A 20,533-nucleotide genomic window follows, 5' to 3' on the forward strand; every position below is an offset into this window, starting at 1 on the left:
GAGAAACAGTCTGTACATGGGACCAAGTAGGGTGTCATGGAGAGGAGAAACAGTCTGTACATGGGACCAAGTAGGGTGTAGTGGAGAGGAGAAACAGTCTGTACATGGGACCAAGTAGGGTGTCATGGAGAGGAGAAACAGTCTGTACATGGGACCAAGTAGGGTGTCATGGAGAGGAGAAACAGTCTGTACATGGGACCAAGTAGGGTGTAGTGGAGAGGAGAAACAGTCTGTACATGGGACCAAGTAGGGTGTAGCAGAGAGGAGAAACAGTCTGTACATGGGACCAAGTAGGGTGTAGTGGAGAGGAGAAACAGTCTGTACATGGGACCAAGTAGGGTGTAGTGGAGAGGAGAAACAGTCTGTACATGGGACCAAGTAGGGTGTAGCAGAGAGGAGAAACAGTCTGTACATGGGACCAAGTAGGGTGTCATGGAGAGGAGAAACAGTCTGTACATGGGACCAAGTAGGGTGTAGTGGAGATGAGAAACAGTCTGTACATGGGACCAAGTAGGGTGTCATGGAGAGGAGAAACAGTCTGTACATGGGACCAAGTAGGGTGTAGCAGAGAGGAGAAACAGTCTGTACATGGGACCAAGTAGGGTGTAGCAGAGAGGAGAAACAGTCTGTACATGGGACCAAGTAGGGTGTAGTGGAGAGGAGAAACAGTCTGTACATGGGACCAAGTAGGATGTCATGGAGAGGAGAAACAGTCTGTACATGGGACCAAGTAGGGTGTAGCAGAGAGGAGAAACAGTCTGTACATGGGACCAAGTAGGGTGTTGTGGAGAGGAGAAACAGTCTGTACATGGGACCAAGTAGGGTGTTGTGGAGAGGAGAAACAGTCTGTACATGGGACCAAGTAGGATGTCATGGAGATGAGAAACAGTCTGTACATGGGACCAAGTAGGGTGTAGTGGAGAGGAGAAACAGTCTGTACATGGGACCAAGTAGGGTGTCATGGAGAGGAGAAACAGTCTGTACATGGGACCAAGTAGGGTGTTGTGGAGAGGAGAAACAGTCTGTACATGGGACCAAGTAGGATGTCATGGAGATGAGAAACAGTCTGTACATGGGACCAAGTAGGGTGTAGTGGAGAGGAGAAACAGTCTGTACATGGGACCAAGTAGGGTGTCATGGAGAGGAGAAACAGTCTGTACATGGGACCAAGTAGGGTGTAGTGGAGAGGAGAAACAGTCTGTACATGGGACCAAGTAGGGTGTTGTGGAGAGGAGAAACAGTCTGTACATGGGACCAAGTAGGGTGTAGTGGAGAGGAGAAACAGTCTGTACATGGGACCAAGTAGGGTGTCATGGAGATGAGAAACAGTCTGTACATGGGACCAAGTAGGGTGTAGTGGAGAGGAGAAACAGTCTGTACATGGGACCAAGTAGGGTGTTGTGGAGAGGAGAAACAATCCTTGGTCCCATGTACAAATCTTCAGTGATATGTGTCAGGTTCCCCTCAGTGATATGATGTGTGTCAGGTTCCCCTCAGTGATATGTGTCAGGTTCCCCTCAGTGATATGTGTCAGGTTCCCCTCAGTGATATGATGTGTGTCAGGTTCCCCTCAGTGATATGATGTGTGTCAGGTTCCCCTCAGTGATATGTGTCAGGTTCCCCTCAGCGATATGATGTCAGTGATATGATGTGTCAGGTTCCCCTCAGTGATATGATGTGTGTCAGGTTCCCCTCAGTGATATGATGTGTCAGGTTCCCCTCAGTGATATGATGTGTCAGGTTCCCCTCAGTGATATGATGTGTGTCAGGTTCCCCTCAGTGATATGTGTCAGGTTCCCCTCAGTGATATGATGTGTCAGGTTCCCCTCAGTGATATGTGTCAGGTTCCCCTCAGTGATATGATGTGTCAGGTTCCCCTCAGTGATATGTGTCAGGTTCCCCTCAGTGATATGATGTGTCAGGTTCCCCTCAGTGATATGTGTCAGGTTCCCCTCAGTGATATGATGTGTCAGGTTCCCCTCAGTGATATGTGTCAGGTTGCCCTCAATGATATGATGTGTATCAGGTTCCCCTCAGTGATATGATGTGTGTCAGGTTCCCCTCAGTGATATGATGTGTGTCAGGTTCCCCTCAGTGATATGATATGTGTCAGGTTCCCCTCAGTGATATGATATGTGTCAGGTTCCCCTCAGTGATATGATGTGTCAGGTTCCCCTCAGTGATATGATGTGTGTCAGGTTCCCCTCAGTGATATGATATGTGTCAGGTTCCCCTCAGTGATATGATGTGTGTCAGGTTCCTCTCAGTGATATGTGTCAGGTTCCCCTCAGTGATATGATGTGTCAGGTTCCCCTCAGTGATATGTGTCAGGTTCCCCTCAGTGATATGTGTCAGGTTCCCCTCAGTGATATGATGTGTGTCAGGTTCCCCTCAGTGATATGATATGTGTCAGTGATATGATGTGTGTCAGGTTCCCCTCAGTGATATGATGTGTGTCAGGTTCCCCTCAGTGATATGATGTGTCAGGTTCCCCTCAGTGATATGATGTGTATCAGATTCCCCTCAGTGATATGATGTGTGTCAGGTTCCCCTCAGTGATATGATGTCAGTGATATGATGTGTCAGGTTCCCCTCAGTGATATGATATGTGTCAGGTTCCCCTCAGTGATATGATGTGTCAGGTTCCCCTCAGTGATATGATGTGTGTCAGGTTCCCCTCAGTGATATGATGTGTGTCAGGTTCCCCTCAGTGATATGATGTGTCAGGTTCCCCTCAGTGATATGATGTGTGTCAGGTTCCCCTCAGTGATATGATGTCAGTGATATGATGTGTCAGGTTCCCCTCAGTGAGTACTACGTGCAAGACCCCGGCGTGTTGGATGTGCTGCGGTCCATGGCACGGAAGCTGGACAGCCAGAAGTTGTCCAAGGTTCTCAGCACCAAGCGAGGAGGTCTGGTTACCGCTGGCGACCAGGGGGTGTGGCTGGTACTGGACTACCTTAATACGCTCTACGTCTGTCGGAGCAGTCTGCAAGGTGTGTGTGTGTCATAGCAGTCTGCAAGGTGTGTGTGTGTCATAGCAGTCTGCAAGGTGTGTGTGTGTCATAGCAGTCTGCAAGGTGTGTGTGTGTCATAGCAGTCTGCAAGGTGTGTGTGTGTCATAGCAGTCTGCAAGGTGTGTGTGTGTCATAGCAGTCTGCAAGGTGTGTGTGTCATAGCAGTCTGCAAGGTGTGTGTGTGTCATAGCAGTCTGCAAGGTGTGTGTGTGTGTCATAGCAGTCTGCAAGGTGTGTGTGTGTCATAGAAGTCTGCAAGGTGTGTGTGTGTCATAGCAGTCTGCAAGGTGTGTGTGTGTCATAGCAGTCTGCAAGGTGTGTGTGTGTCATAGCAGTCTGCAAGGTGTGTGTGTGTCATAGCAGTCTGCAAGGTGTGTGTGTCATAGCAGTCTGCAAGGTGTGTGTGTCATAGCAGTCTGCAAGGTGTGTGTCGTAGCAGTTTGCAAGGTGTGTTTGTCGCAGCAGTCTGCAATCAGTATCAATATCAGTAGCTCAAGGAGGCGTCACTGCGTTTGGACATATCCATATATGCTACACCATATCTGCTAAGCAGATGCCTGACCAGCAGTGTAAACCAATGCGCTTAGTCAGGCCTTGAGAAAAAAAAGAAAAAAAGAAAAGATGAAATGAAATATAACTAAATAAATGAATAATTAGAAAAAAATAGATGAATAAATGAATTGAATAAATAAATGAATAAATAAATAAGTTTGAAAAAAATGAATGAATAGATAAAAATAAGGTGTGTGGTAGCAGTCTGCAAGGTGTGTGTTTGTAGCAGTCAGCAAGGTGTGTGTGTGTAGCAGTCTGCAAGGTGTGTGTTTGTAGCAGTCAGCAAGGTGTGTGTAGCAGTCAGCAAGGTATGTGTTTGTAGCAGTCTGCAAGGTGTGTGTTTGTAGCAGTCTGCAAGGTGTGTGTTTGTAGCAGTCAGCAAGGTGTGTGTTTGTAGCAGTCTGCAAGGTGTGTGTTTGTAGCAGTCAGCAAGGTGTGTGTTTGTAGGAGTCTGCAAGGTGTGTGTGTGTTTGTAGGAGTCTGCACTGTGTGTGTTTGTAGCAGTCTGCAAGGTGTGTGTTTGTAGCAGTCAGCAAGGTGTGTGTTTGTAGCAGTCAGCAAGGTGTGTGTTTGTAGCAGTCTGCAAGGTGTGTGTAGCAGTCAGCAAGGTGTGTGTTTGTAGCAGTCTGCAAGGTGTGTGTTTGTAGCAGTCTGCAAGGTGTGTGTTTGTAGCAGTCTGCAAGGTGTGTGTAGCAGTCTGCAAGGTGTGTGTAGCAGTCAGCAAGGTGTGTGTTTGTAGCAGTCAGCAAGGTGTGTGTTTGTAGCAGTCTGCAAGGTGTGTGTTTGTAGCAGTCTGCAAGGTGTGTGTAGCAGTCAGCAAGGTGTGTGTTTGTAGCAGTCTGCAAGGTGTGTGTAGCAGTCAGCAAGGTGTGTGTTTGTAGCAGTCTGCAAGGTGTGTGTTTGTAGCAGTCTGCAAGGTGTGTGTAGCAGTCAGCAAGGTGTGTGTTTGTAGCAGTCTGCAAGGTGTGTGTTTGTAGAAGTCGGCAAGGTGTGTGTTTTTTGTTGCAGTCTGCAAGGTGTGTGTTTGTTGCAGCAGTTTGCAAGGTGTGTGTTTGTAGCAGTCTACATGGTGTTTGTAGCAGTCTGCAAGGTGTGTGTTTGTTGTAGCAGTTTGCAAGGTGTGTGTTTGTTGTAGCAGTTTGCAAGGTGTGTGTTTGTTGTAGCAGTCTGCAAGGTGTGTGTTTGTAGCAGTCTGCAAGGTGTGTGTTTGTAGCAGTCTACATGGTGTGTGTTTGTAGCAGTCTGCAAGGTGTGTGTTTGTTGTAGCAGTCTGCAAGGTGTGTGTTTGTTGTAGCAGTCTGCAAGGTGTGTGTTTGTAGCAGTCTACATGGTGTGTTTTTGTAGCAGTCTACATGGTGTGTTTTTGTAGCAGTCTGCAAGGTGTTTGTTTGTAGCAGTCTACATGGTGTGTTTTTGTAGCAGTCTGCAAGGTGTGTGTTTGTAGCAGTCTGCAAGGTGTGTGTTTGTAGCAGTCTACATGGTGTGTGTAGCAGTCTGCAAGGTGTGTGTTTGTAGCAGTCTACATGGTGTGTGTAGCAGTCTGCAAGGTGTGTGTTTGTAGCAGTCTGCAAGGTGTGTTTTTGTAACAGTCTACAAGGTGTGTGTTTGTAACAGTCTGCAAGGTGTGTTTTTGTAGCAGTCTGCAAGGTGTGTGTAGCAGTGTACAAGGTGTAGTTTGTAGCAGTCTGCAAGGTGTGTGTTTGTAGCAGTCTGCTCAAGGTGTCATGAGATGCACTGTCCTGTCCACAGTCAGAGATGCATAATGATGTGTCATGAGATGCTGTGTCCTGTCCACTGACAGTCAGAGATGCATAATGATGTGTCATGAGATGCTGTGTCCTGTCCACAGACAGTCAGAGATGCATAATGATGTGTCATGAGATGCACTGTCCTGTCCACTGACAGTCAGAGATGCATAATGATGTGTCATGAGATGCTGTGTGTCCTGTCCACTGACAGTCAGAGATGCATAATGATGTGTCATGAGATGCTGTGTCCTGTCCATTGACAGTCAGAGATGCATAATGATGTGTCATGAGATGCACTGTCCTGTCCACAGACAGTCAGAGATGCATAATGATGTGTCATGAGATGCACTGTCCTGTCCACAGTCAGAGATGCATAATGATGTGTCATGAGATGCTGTGTCCTGTCCACTGACAGAGATGCATAATGATGTGTCATGAGATGCACTGTCCTGTCCACAGTCAGAGATGCATAATGATGTGTCATGAGATGCAGTGTGTCCTGTCCACTGACAGTCAGAGATGCATAATGATGTGTCATGAGATGCAGTGTCCTGTCCACTGACAGTCAGAGATGCATAATGATGTGTCATGAGATGCTGTGTCCTGTCCACTGACAGTCAGAGATGCATAATGATGTGTCATGAGATGCTGTGTCCTGTCCATTGACAGTCAGAGATGTATAATGATGTGTCATGAGATGCTGTGTCCTGTCCACAGACAGTCAGAGATGTATAATGATGTGTCATGAGATGCAGTGTGTCCTGTCCACTGACAGTCAGAGATGCATAATGATGTGTCATGAGATCAGGGAGGCATAATGATGTGTCATGAGATCAGGGATGCATAATGATGTGTCATGAGAATGCCTGTGAGTGCTGACTGACAGTTGATTGACAGGTTACCACTGGTCAGCAGCCCTGCCCCCTCACATGGCCGCCTCCACACCCTGGAAACAGGTCAGCGCTGCTGCTGCCTCCATGCCCACCGGTCAGTGACCCCCTGATTTCATTTGGTGTTTGTTTTGTGCATCACTTGTGATTGATTCATTTCAAGGAAACATAAGCAGCATGTTTGTTTTGTGCATCACTTGTGATTGATTCATTTCAAGGAAACATAAGCAGCATGTTTGTTTTGTGCATCACTTGTGATTGATTCATTTCAAGGAAACATAAGCAGCATGTTTGTTTTGTGCATCACTTGTGATTGATTCATTTCAAGGAAACATAAGCAGCATGTTTGTTTTGTGCATCACTTGTGTGGTTGATTCATTTCAAGGAAGCATAAGCAGCATGTTTGTTTTGTGCATCACCTGTGATTGATTCATTTCAAGTGGAAGTGCATCACTTGTGATTGATTCATTTCAAGGAAGCATAAGCAGCATGTTTGTTTTGTGCATCACTTGTGATTGATTCATTTCAAGGAAACATAAGCAGCATGTTTGTTTCAAGGAAACATAAGCAGCATGTTTGTTTTGTGCATCACTTGTGTGGTTGATTCATTTCAAGGAAGCATAAGCAGCATGTTTGTTTTGTGCATCACTTGTGTGGTTGATTCATTTCAAGTGGAAGTGCATCACTTGTGTGGTTGATTCATTTCAAGTGGAAGTGCATCACTTGTGTTGTTGATTCATTTCAAGTGGAAGTGCATCACTTGTGTTATTGATTCATTTCAAGTGGAAGGACATCACTTGGAAGTGCATCACTTGTGTGATTGATTCATTTCAAGTGGAAGTGCATCACTTGTGTGATTGATTCATTTCAAGTGGAAGTGCATCACTTGTGTGGTTGATTCATTTCAAGGAAGCATAAGCAGCAGACTTGAAGTTGTGTACCTTCTAATGAAAAGTTACTTCTCTTTATGGTTGATTCATTTGGGCTTTGCATTTTTGTAATTTTTGACTCACTTGTGTAAACAAAGTGAGTCTATGTTTTAACCCGGTGTTCGGTTGTCTGTGTGTGTCTGTGTGTCCGTGGTAAACTTTAACATTGACATTTTCTCTGCAAATACTTTGTCAGTTGACACCACATTTGGCATAAAAATAGGAAAAATTCAGTTATTTCCAGTCATCTTGTTATAACAATATTGCACCTCTGGGATGGGCACAAAAAAAATAAAAAAAGAAGCCTAATTATATGCAAACTGCATTTACTGTTATATTTATATTTTTTGTATTCTCTAAACTTGGCACTTTGACCTCTTATTCTGACACAACAACTAGAGGAGTCATTATTTTCATTTTTTGTTCAAACAGGAACTTCTTTTGCTAAGCATGGAATTTTTATTTATTTTGCAAACGTTTTGGTGCAGATAGTAAAAAAGGGAAATTACTCTGTAATTAGTGCTAGGGGACGTAATTTATCACAAGTGAGTCTTGAAGGCCTTGCCTCTCTTGTTTGCTTTGGTTCGTTCAGTTTTTCACTTGATTAATTGTGTGTGTGTGTGTGTGTGTGTGTGTGTGTGTGTGTGTGAACAGGCCCTGTGTATTGCAAGGAGAGAGAAAAAATACATAGGAGATTACAGTGATGTAAGTATGTGATGTTTACAGGTATGATGTGGGCTCTACACCTGACAATAACAAGAATAATACTATTATTAATAATAATATTGATAATAATAACAACAATAATAATAATAATAATGATAATAATAATAATGTACATTTATATAGCGCCCTTTCTCACAAAGATTTCAGGGTGCTTAACATGAAAGGAAAATGTTACAAATTACATAGATCATTCATGACCACTCTTTCTAAAAACTCGTATGTTTACAGGTATGGTATTGGCTGTACACCTGATGACATGATAATTATGATGTTTACAGGCATGGTGTGGGCTGTACACCTGATGACATGATAACTATGATGTTTACAGGTATGGTGTGGGCTGTACACCTGATGACATGATAATTATGATGTTTACAGGTATGGTGTGGGCTGTACACCTGATGACATGATAATTAGGATGTTTACAGGTATGGTGTGGGCTGTACACCTGATGATAATTAGGATGTTTACAGGCATGGTGTTGGCTGTACACCTGATGACATGATAACTATGATGTTTACAGGTATGGTGTGGGCTGTAACCTGATGATAATTATGATGTTTACAGGTATGGTGTGGGCTGTACACCTGATGACATGATAATCATGATGTTTACAGGTATGGTGTGGGCTGTACACCTGATGATAATTATGATGTTTACAGGTATGGTGTGGGCTGTACACCTGATGATAATTATGATGTTTACAGGTATGGTGTGGGCTGTACACCTGATGACATGATAATCATGATGTTTACAGGTATGGTGTGGGCTGTACACCTGATGATAATTATGATGTTTACAGGTATGGTGTGGGCTGTACACCTGATGATAATTATGATGTTTACAGGTATGGTGTGGGCTGTACACCTGATGACATGATAATCATGATGTTTATAGGTATGGTGTGGGCTGTACACCTGATGACATGATAATTATGATGTTTACAGGTATGGTGTGGGCTGTACACCTGATGACATGATAATCATGATGTTTACAGGTATGGTGTGGGCTGTACACCTGATGACATGATAATCATGATGTTTACAGGTATGGTGTGGGCTGTACACCTGATGACATGATAATTATGATGTTTACAGGTATGGTGTGGGCTGTACACCTGATGACATGATAATCATGATGTTTACAGGTATGGTGTGGGCTGTACACCTGATGACATGATAACTATGATGTTTACAGGTATGGTGTGGGCTGTACACCTGATGACATGATAACTATGATGTTTACAGGTATGGTGTGGGCTGTGCACCTGATGACATGATAACTATGATGTTTACAGGTATGGTGTGGGCTGTACACCTGATGACATGATAACTATGATGTTTACAGGTATGGTGTGGGCTGTACACCTGATGACATGATAACTAGGATGTTTATAGGTATGGTGTGGGCTGTACACCTGATGACATGATAACTATGATGTTTACAGGTATGGTGTGGGCTGTACACCTGATGACATGATAACTATGATGTTTACAGGTATGGTGTGGGCTGTACACCTGATGACATGATAACTATGATGTTTACAGGTATGGTGTGGGCTGTGCACCTGATGACATGATAACTGTGATGTTTACAGGTATGGTGTGGGCTGTACACCTGATGACATGATAACTATGATGTTTACAGGTATGGTGTGGGCTGTGCACCTGATGACATGATAACTATGATGTTTACAGGTATGGTGTGGGCTGTACACCTGATGACATGATAATCATGATGTTTACAGGCATGGTGTGGGCTGTAACCTGATGACATGATAACTATGATGTTTACAGGTATGGTGTGGGCTGTACACCTGATGACATGATAACTATGATGTTTACAGGTATGGTGTGGGCTGTGCACCTGATGACATGATAACTGTGATGTTTACAGGTATGGTGTGGGCTGTACACCTGATGACATGATAACTATGATGTTTACAGGTATGGTGTGGGCTGTGCACCTGATGACATGATAACTATGATGTTTACAGGTATGGTGTGGGCTGTACACCTGATGACATGATAATCATGATGTTTACAGGCATGGTGTGGGCTGTAACCTGATGACATGATAACTATGATGTTTACAGGTATGGTGTGGGCTGTACACCTGATGACATGATAACTATGATGTTTACAGGTATGGTGTGGGCTGTAACCTGATGACATGATAACTATGATGTTTACAGGTATGGTGTGGGCTGTGCACCTGATGACATGATAACTATGATGTTTACAGGTATGGTGTGGGCTGTGCACCTGATGACATGATAATCATGATGTTTACAGGTATGGTGTGGGCTGTACACCTGATGACATGATAATCATGATGTTTACAGGTATGGTGTGGGCTGTACACCTGATGATAATTATGATGTTTACAGGTATGGTGTGGGCTGTACACCTGATGATAATTATGATGTTTACAGGTATGGTGTGGGCTGTACACCTGATGACATGATAATCATGATGTTTACAGGTATGGTGTGGGCTGTACACCTGATGATAATTATGATGTTTACAGGTATGGTGTGGGCTGTACACCTGATGATAATTATGATGTTTACAGGTATGGTGTGGGCTGTACACCTGATGACATGATAATCATGATGTTTATAGGTATGGTGTGGGCTGTACACCTGATGACATGATAATTATGATGTTTACAGGTATGGTGTGGGCTGTACACCTGATGACATGATAATCATGATGTTTACAGGTATGGTGTGGGCTGTACACCTGATGACATGATAATCATGATGTTTACAGGTATGGTGTGGGCTGTACACCTGATGACATGATAATTATGATGTTTACAGGTATGGTGTGGGCTGTACACCTGATGACATGATAATCATGATGTTTACAGGTATGGTGTGGGCTGTACACCTGATGACATGATAACTATGATGTTTACAGGTATGGTGTGGGCTGTACACCTGATGACATGATAACTATGATGTTTACAGGTATGGTGTGGGCTGTGCACCTGATGACATGATAACTATGATGTTTACAGGTATGGTGTGGGCTGTACACCTGATGACATGATAACTATGATGTTTACAGGTATGGTGTGGGCTGTACACCTGATGACATGATAACTAGGATGTTTATAGGTATGGTGTGGGCTGTACACCTGATGACATGATAACTATGATGTTTACAGGTATGGTGTGGGCTGTACACCTGATGACATGATAACTATGATGTTTACAGGTATGGTGTGGGCTGTACACCTGATGACATGATAACTATGATGTTTACAGGTATGGTGTGGGCTGTGCACCTGATGACATGATAACTGTGATGTTTACAGGTATGGTGTGGGCTGTACACCTGATGACATGATAACTATGATGTTTACAGGTATGGTGTGGGCTGTGCACCTGATGACATGATAACTATGATGTTTACAGGTATGGTGTGGGCTGTACACCTGATGACATGATAATCATGATGTTTACAGGCATGGTGTGGGCTGTAACCTGATGACATGATAACTATGATGTTTACAGGTATGGTGTGGGCTGTACACCTGATGACATGATAACTATGATGTTTACAGGTATGGTGTGGGCTGTACACCTGATGACATGATAACTGTGATGTTTACAGGTATGGTGTGGGCTGTACACCTGATGACATGATAACTATGATGTTTACAGGTATGGTGTGGGCTGTGCACCTGATGACATGATAACTATGATGTTTACAGGTATGGTGTGGGCTGTACACCTGATGACATGATAATCATGATGTTTACAGGCATGGTGTGGGCTGTAACCTGATGACATGATAACTATGATGTTTACAGGTATGGTGTGGGCTGTAACCTGATGACATGATAACTATGATGTTTACAGGTATGGTGTGGGCTGTACACCTGATGACATGATAACTATGATGTTTACAGGTATGGTGTGGGCTGTAACCTGATGACATGATAACTATGATGTTTACAGGTATGGTGTGGGCTGTGCACCTGATGACATGATAACTATGATGTTTACAGGTATGGTGTGGGCTGTGCACCTGATGACATGATAATCATGATGTTTACAGGTATGGTGTGGGCTGTGCACCTGATGACATGATAATCATGATGTTTACAGGCATGGTGTGGGCTGTAACCTGATGACATGATAACTATGATGTTTACAGGTATGGTGTGGGCTGTAACCTGATGACATGATAACTATGATGTTTACAGGTATGGTGTGGGCTGTACACCTGATGACATGATAATCATGATGTTTACAGGCATGGTGTGGGCTGTAACCTGATGACATGATAACTATGATGTTTACAGGTATGGTGTGGGCTGTAACCTGATGACATGATAACTATGATGTTTACAGGTATGGTGTGGGCTGTGCACCTGATGACATGATAATCATGATGTTTACAGGCATGGTGTGGGCTGTGCACCTGATGACATGATAACTATGATGTTTACAGGTATGGTGTGGGCTGTACACCTGATGACATGATAACTATGATGTTTACAGGTATGGTGTGGGCTGTACACCTGATGACATGATAATTATGATGTTTACAGGAATGGTGTGGGCTGTAACCTGATGACATGATAACTATGATGTTTACAGGTATGGTGTGGGCTGTAACCTGATGACATGATAACTGTGATGTTTACAGGTATGGTGTGGGCTGTACACCTGATGACATGATAACTGTGATGTTTACAGGTATGGTGTGGGCTGTACACCTGATGACATGATAATCATGATGTTTACAGGCATGGTGTGGGCTGTAACCTGATGACATGATAACTAGGATGTTTACAGGTATGGTGTGGGCTGTAACCTGATGACATGATAATCATGATGTTTACAGGTATGGTGTGGGCTGTACACCTGATGACATGATAACTATGATGTTTACAGGTATGGTGTGGGCTGTAACCTGATGACATGATAACTATGATGTTTACAGGTATGGTGTGGGCTGTAACCTGATGACATGATAACTATGATGTTTACAGGTATGGTGTGGGCTGTACACCTGATGACATGATAACTATGATGTTTACAGGTATGGTGTGGGCTGTAACCTGATGACATGATAACTATGATGTTTACAGGTATGGTGTGGGCTGTACACCTGATGACATGATAACTATGATGTTTACAGGTATGGTGTGGGCTGTGCACCTGATGACATGATAATCATGATGTTTACAGGTATGGTGTGGGCTGTGCACCTGATGACATGATAATCATGATGTTTACAGGCATGGTGTGGGCTGTAACCTGATGACATGATAATTGTGATGTTTACAGGTATGGTGTGGGCTGTACACCTGATGACATGATAACTATGATGTTTATAGGTATGGTGTGGGCTGTACACCTGATGACATGATAACTATGATGTTTACAGGTATGGTGTGGGCTGTACACCTGATGACATGATAATTATGATGTTTACAGGTATGGTGTGGGCTGTACACCTGATGACATGATAACTATGATGTTTACAGGTATGGTGTGGGCTGTAACCTGATGACATGATAACTGTGATGTTTACAGGTATGGTGTGGGCTGTACACCTGATGACATGATAACTTTTATGTTTACAGGTATGGTGTGGGCTGTACACCTGATGACATGATAACTATGATGTTTACAGGTATGGTGTGGGCTGTACACCTGATGACATGATAACTGTGATGTTTACAGGTATGGTGTGGGCCCAGCAGGTGAATGGCGAGCTGTACGCCATGCACCCTGACAGCAGTGACGCCACCCTGACCCCCACACCCTCTGTCTTGGTGTCGTACAGCGTCAATGAGGTCAGCTTTTGGGGGCTGACCAGTGAGGGGATGCTCTATGTCCGCACCGGCATGGGACCACACTGCCCTCTGGGGGTGGACTGGGTCTGTCTGGACCTGCTGCAGCTGGGTGAGGGAGGGGGAGGGGGGCAAGGGGGGGTGTGGTGTGTGATGGGTGAGGGGGGTGTGGTGTGTGATGGGTGAGGGGGGTGTGGTGGGTGAGGGGTGTGTGATGGGTGAGGGGGGGTGTGGTGTGTGTGTGTGGGGGTTGTGATGGGTGAGGGGGGGTGTGATGGGTGAGGGGGGGTGTGATGGGTGAGGGGGGTGTGGTGTGTGAGGGGGGTGTGGTGGGTGAGGGGGGTGTGGTGTGTGAGGGGGGTGTGGTGGGTGAGGGGGGGTGTGGTGTGTGTGGGGGGGTTGTGATGGGTGAGGGGGGTTGTGATGGGTGAGGGGGGTTGTGATGGGTGAGGGGGGGTGTGATGGGTGAGGGGGGTGTGGTGTGTGAGGGGGGTGTGGTGGGTGAGGGGGGATGTGGTGTGTGTGTGGGGGTTGTGATGGGTGAGGCGGGTGTGATGGGTGAGGGGGGTGTGGTGGGTGAGGGGGGTGATGGGTGAGGGGGGTGTGATGGGTGAGGGGGGTGTGATGGGTGAGGGGGGTGTGGTGTGTGAGGAGGGTGTGATGGGTGAGGGGGGTGTGGTGTGTGAGGGGGGTGTGATGGATGAGGGGGGTGTGGTGTGTGAGGGGGGTGTGATGGGTGAGGGGGGGGGGTGTGTGAGGGGGGGGGGGTGTGAGGGGTGTGTGATGGGTGAGGGGGGTGTGGTGTGTGAGGGGGGTGTGATGGGTGAGGGGGGTGTGGTGTGTGAGGGGGGTGTGGTGGGTGAGGGGGGTGTGATGGGTGAGGGGGGTGTGGTGTGTGATGGGTGAGGGGGGTGTGATGGGTGAGGGGGGTGTGGTGTGTGATGGGTGAGGGGGGTGTGATGGGTGAGGGGGGTGTGGTGTGTGATGGGTGAGGGGGGTGTGATGGGTGAGGGGGGTGTGGTGTGTGATGGGTGAGGGGGGTGTGATGGGTGAGGGGGGTGTGGTGTGTGATGGGTGAGGGGGGGTGTGATGGGTGAGGGGGGTGTGATGGGTGAGGGGGGTGTGATGGGTGAGGGGGGTGTGATGGGTGAGGGGGGTGTGATGGGTGAGGGGGGTGTGGTGTGTGAGGGGGGTGTGTGGTGTGTGATGAGTGAGGGGGGTGTGGTGTGTGAGGGGGTGTGTGGTGTGTGATGGGTGAGGGGGGTGTGGTGTGTGAGGGGGTGTGTGGTGTGTGATAGGTGAGGGGGGTGTGGTGTGTGAGGGGGGGTGTGGTGTGTGAGGGGGGTGTGGTGGGTGAGGGGTGAGGGGGGTGTGGTGTGTGATGGGTGAGGGGTGTGTGATGGGTGAGGGGGGTGTGGTGTGTGAGGGGGGTGGTGGTGTGTGGTGGGTGAGGGGGGGTGTGATGGGTGAGGGGGGGGGGGTGGTGTGTGAGGGGGGTGTGGTGGGTGAGGGTGGTGGTGGTGTGTGGTGGGTGAGGGGGGTGTGATGGGTGAGGGGGGTGGGGGGTGGTGTGTGAGGGGTGTGTGGTGTGTGAGGGGGGGATGGTGTGTGAGGGGGGTGTGATGGGTGAGGGGGTGTGTGATGGGTGAGGGGGGGGAGGGTGTGTGAGGGGGGTGTGATGGGTGAAGGGTGTGTGATGGGTGAGGGGGGTGTGTGATGGGTGAGGGAGGGGGTGTGATGGGTGAGGGGGGGGGGGGGTGATGGGTGAGTGGGGGGTGTGATGGGTGAGGGGGGGGTGTGGTGGGTGAGGGGGGGGGAATGATGGGTGAGGGGGGAGTGTGATGGGGGGTGTGATGGGTAAGGGGTGTGTGATGGGTGAGGGGGGGGGTGTGTGATGGGTGAGGGGGTGTGTGATGGGTGAGGGGTGTGTGATGGGTGAGGGGGGGCTGATGGGTGAGGGGGGGGTGTGGTGCGTGATGGGTGAGGGGTGTGTGATGGGTGAGGGGTGTGTGATGGGTGAGGGGGGGGGTGTGGTGTGTGATGGGTGAGGGGTGTGTGATGGGTGAGGGGGGGCTGATGGGTGAGGGGGGGCTGATGGGTGAGGGGGGGGAGTGATGGGTGAGGGGTGTGTGATGGGTGAGGGGGGGGTGTGTGGTGTGTGGTGGGTGAGGGATGTGTGATGGGTGAGGGGTGTGTGATGGGTGAGGGGGTGTGTGATGGGTGAGGGGTGTGTGATGGGTGAGGGGTGTGTGTGGTGTGTGGTGGGTGAGGGATGTGTGATGGGTGAGGGGTGTGTGATGGGTGAGGGGGTGTGTGAGGGGTGTGTGATGGGTGAGGAGGGTGTGATGGGTGAGGGGGGGTGTGATGGGTGAGGGGGGGGTGATGGGTGAGGGGGGGTGATGGGTGAGGGTGTGTGTGATGGGTGAGGGGGGGGTGATGGGTGAGGGGGGGTGTGATGGGTGAGGGGGGGTGATGGGTGAGGGGGGGGTGATGGGTGAGTGTGTGTGTGATGGGTGAGGGGGGGTGATGGGTGAGGGGGGTGATGGGTGAGGGGGGGTGTGATGGGTGAGGGGGGGTGATGGGTGAGGGGGGGGTGATGGGTGAGGGGGGGTGAGGGGTGAGGGGGGGTGATGGGTGAGGGGGGTGCTGTAATGTGTTCTGGTTGTTGAAGAAGAAGAATGACAGGAAGAGAAATGCACTTTGACTGGAAAAGAAATGCACTTTGACTGGAAAAGAAATGCACTTTGACTGGAAAAGAAATGCACTTTGACAGGAAAAGAAATGCACTTTGACAGGAAGAGAAATACACTGACTAGAAAAGAAATGCACTTTGACTAGAAAAGAAATGCACTTTGACAGGAAAAGAAATGCACTTTGACGGGAAGAGAAATGCACTTTGACAGGAAAAGAAATGCACTTTGACAGGAAAAGAAATGCACTTTGACTAGAAAAGAAATGCACTTGGACAGGAAGAGAAATACACTTGGACAGGAAAAGAAATACACTTTGACTAGAAAAGAAATGCACTTTGACAGGAAAAGAACTGCATTTTGACTAGAAAAGAAATGCACTTTGACGGGAAGAGAAATGCACTTTGACAGGAAAAGAAATGCACTATGACAGGAAAAAAAATGCACTATGACAGGAAAAGAAATGCACTTTGACAGGAAAAGAAATGCACTTTAACAGGAAGTTTCAGTTTCAGTAGCTCAAGGAAGCGTTACTGCGTTTGGATAAATCCATATACACTACACCACATCTGCCAAGCAGATGCCTGACCAGCAGCGTAACCCAACGCGCTTAGTCAGGCCTTGAGAAAAAAAAAAAAAACAACAACAAAAAACAACTGTCCCTGGGGAGAACAGCCCAGAAATACAGAGAAATCTGTTGTGGCATAGAGTGATACAAGATCATGCAAGATAATACAATACAACACAGTACAGTACAATACAATACAGTACAATACAATACAATACAATACAGTACAATACAATACAATACAGTACAATACAATACAATACAGTACAGTACAGTATGATACATTACTATACATTATGATTGATGACAATATAGTACAAAATAGTATAGTACACTTACAATACAATCCCATGAAATCCAGCACAACACAACACATGACAGCAACACAACACAGTGCAGTACAGCACACTACAGGCTGTGGTGTGTATGGTACCAGGGGATGTCTTCCTGGTGCACGTGTCCTGCAATAACTCCTACGTCTGGGTGGTGGATGGGGACGGCCGTGTCTTTCACCGCATCGGTGCGGCTGCACCCAGACCAGGACAGCTGAACCCGGTGTGGCTGCCCATCGACGTGTACACGGAAATCGTCTTCACCAAAGTGGTCACAGGCCCTCTGGACTGGATGGTGAGGCCTGTTAACCCTTCACCTGCCATGGGATTTGACAAATAACAATTGTGTTTGCATTTGAATTGTCACGAAAAACGGGTTGGTGTAGGAAAAAAACTATTGTGGATGAATTTCTCAGCTGACTGAGATAAAAGTATTCATTTTCTGAAAGGAAAATGAATGGACAACACAGAAAAAAAAAAAAAATTGTTGTAATTAAATGAATATGTGATCGACAAGAGGGTGTGTTTAGTTGGGACACAGGTTTTGGAAATACTCCAGGCACATGACAGAGGGTGTGTTTAGTTGGGACACAGGTAAATAAAATACTCCAGGCACATGACAGAGGGTGTGTTTAGTTGGGACACAGGTTTTGGAAATACTCCAGGCACATGACAGAGGGTGTGTTTAGTTGGGACGCAGGTTTTGAAAATACTCCAGGCACATGACAGAGGGTGTGTTTAGTTGGGACACAGGTAAATAAAATACTCCAGGCACATGACAGAGGGTGTGTTTAGTTGGGACACAGGTAAATAAAATACTCCAGGCACATGACAGAGGGTGTGTTTAGTTGGGACACAGGTAAATAAAATACTCCAGGCACATGACAGAGGGTGTGTTTAGTTGGGACACAGGTTTTGAAAATACTTCTGGCACATGACAGAGGGTGTGTCTAGTTGGGACGCAGGTTTTGAAAATACTCCAGGCACATGACAGAGGGTGTGTTTAGTTGGGACACAGGTAAATAAAATACTTCAGGAACATGACAGAGGGTGTGTTTAGTTGGGACACAGGTTTTGGAAATACTCCAGGCACATGACAGAGGGTGTGTTTAGTTGGGACACAGGTTTTGAAAATACTTCAGGCACATGACAGAGGGGGTGTTTAGTTGGGACACAGGTAAATAAAATACTCCAGGCACATGACAGGGGGTGTGTTTAGTTGGGACACAGGTTTTGAAAATACTCCAGGCACATGACAGAGGGTGTGTTTAGTTGGGACACAGGTAAATAAAATACTCCAGGCACATGACAGAGGGTGTGTTTAGTTGGGACACAGGTTTTGAAAATACTCCAGGCACATGACAGAGGGTGTGTTTAGTTGGGACGCAGGTTTTGAAAATACTCCAGGCACATGACAGAGGGTGTGTTTAGTTGGGACGCATGTAAATAAAATACTCCAGGCACATGACAGAGGGTGTGTTTAGTTGGGACACAGGTTTTGAAAATACTTCAGGCACATGACAGGGGTGTGTTTAGTTGGGACACAGGTAAATAAAATACTCCAGGCACATGACAGGGGGTGTGTTTAGTTGGGACACAGGTTTTGGAAATACTCCAGGCACATGACAGAGGGTGTGTTTAGTTGGGACACAGGTAAATAAAATACTCCAGGCACATGACAGGGGGTGTGTTTAGTTGGGACACAGGTTTTGGAAATACTCCAGGCACATGACAGAGGGTGTGTTTAGTTGGGACACAGGTAAATAAAATACTCCAGGCACATGACAGAGGGTGTGTTTAGTTGGGACACAGGTAAATAAAATACTCCAGGCACATGACAGAGGGTGTGTTTAGTTGGGACGCAGGTTTTGAAAATACTCCAGGCACATGACAGAGGGTGTGTTTAGTTGGGACACAGGTAAATAAAATACTCCAGGCACATGACAGAGGGTGTGTTTAGTTGGGACGCATGTAAATAAAATACTCCAGGCACATGACAGAGGGTGTGTTTAGTTGGGAGACAGGTTTTGAAAATACTTCAGGCACATGACAGAGGGTGTGTTTAGTTGGGACACAGGTAAATAAAATAGTCCAGGCACATGACAGGGGGGTGTTTAGTTGGGACACAGGTTTTGAAAATACTCCAGGCACATGACAGAGGGTGTGTTTAGTTGGGACACAGGTTTTGAAAATACTCCAGGCACATGACAGAGGGTGTGTTTAGTTGGGACACAAGTAAACAAAATACTCCAGGCACATGACAGAGGGTGTGTTTATTTGGGACACAGGTAAATAAAATAGTCCAGGCACATGACAGGGGGTGTGTTTAGTTGGGACACAGGTTTTGGAAATACTCCAGGCACATGACAGAGGGTGTGTTTATTTGGGACACAGGTAAATAAAATACTCCAGGCACATGACAGGGGGTGTGTTTAGTTGGGACACAGGTTTTGGAAATACTCCAGGCACATGACAGAGGGTGTGTGTAGTTGGGACGCAGGTTTTGAAAATACTCCAGGCACATGACAGAGGGGGTGTTTAGTTGGGACGCATGTAAATAAAATACTCCAGGCACATGACAGAGGGTGTGTTTAGTTGGGACACAGGTTTTGAAAATACTCCAGGCACATGACAGAGGGTGTGTTTAGTTGGGACGCATGTAAATAAAATACTTCAGGCACATGACAGAGGGTGTGTTTAGTTGGGACGCAGGTTTTGAAAATACTCCAGGCACATGACAGAGGGGGTGTTTAGTTGGGACGCATGTAAATAAAATACTTCAGGCACATGACAGAGGGTGTGTTTAGTTGGGACACAGGTAAATAAAATACTCCAGGCACATGACAGAGGGTGTGTTTAGTTGGGACGCAGGTTTTGAAAATACTCCAGGCACATGACAGAGGGTGTGTTTAGTTGGGACGCATGTAAATAAAATACTCCAGGCACATGACAGAGGGTGTGTTTAGTTGGGACACAGGTTTTGAAAATACTCCAGGCACATGACAGAGGGTGTGTTTAGTTGGGACGCATGTAAATAAAATACTTCAGGCACATGACAGAGGGTGTGTTTAGTTGGGACGCAGGTTTTGAAAATACTCCAGGCACATGACAGAGGGGGTGTTTAGTTGGGACGCATGTAAATAAAATACTCCAGGCACATGACAGAGGGTGTGTTTAGTTGGGACACAGGTAAATAAAATACTCCAGGCACATGACAGAGGGTGTGTTTAGTTGGGACACAGGTAAATAAAATACTCCAGGCAC

At 46.6% G+C, this 20,533-nt stretch overlaps 1 protein-coding gene across 1 annotated transcript in view; it reads left to right on the forward strand.

The window, feature by feature from the left end:
- LOC143281345 (tectonin beta-propeller repeat-containing protein 2-like) overlaps window positions 1-20,533 on the forward strand; it is a 58,638-nt gene that overhangs the window by 33,517 nt on the left and 4,588 nt on the right. The window contains exons 14-17 of the mRNA XM_076586546.1: window positions 2,798-2,996; window positions 6,215-6,304; window positions 13,570-13,791; window positions 17,374-17,564. Of these exons, the coding sequence (XP_076442661.1) occupies window positions 2,798-2,996; window positions 6,215-6,304; window positions 13,570-13,791; window positions 17,374-17,564 (702 nt within the window). The remainder of the gene's footprint in view (window positions 1-2,797; window positions 2,997-6,214; window positions 6,305-13,569; window positions 13,792-17,373; window positions 17,565-20,533) is intronic.

The sequence above is a fragment of the Babylonia areolata genome, chromosome 4, assembly GCF_041734735.1.
Source record: "Babylonia areolata isolate BAREFJ2019XMU chromosome 4, ASM4173473v1, whole genome shotgun sequence".
Classification (NCBI taxonomy): domain Eukaryota; kingdom Metazoa; phylum Mollusca; class Gastropoda; order Neogastropoda; family Buccinidae; genus Babylonia; species Babylonia areolata.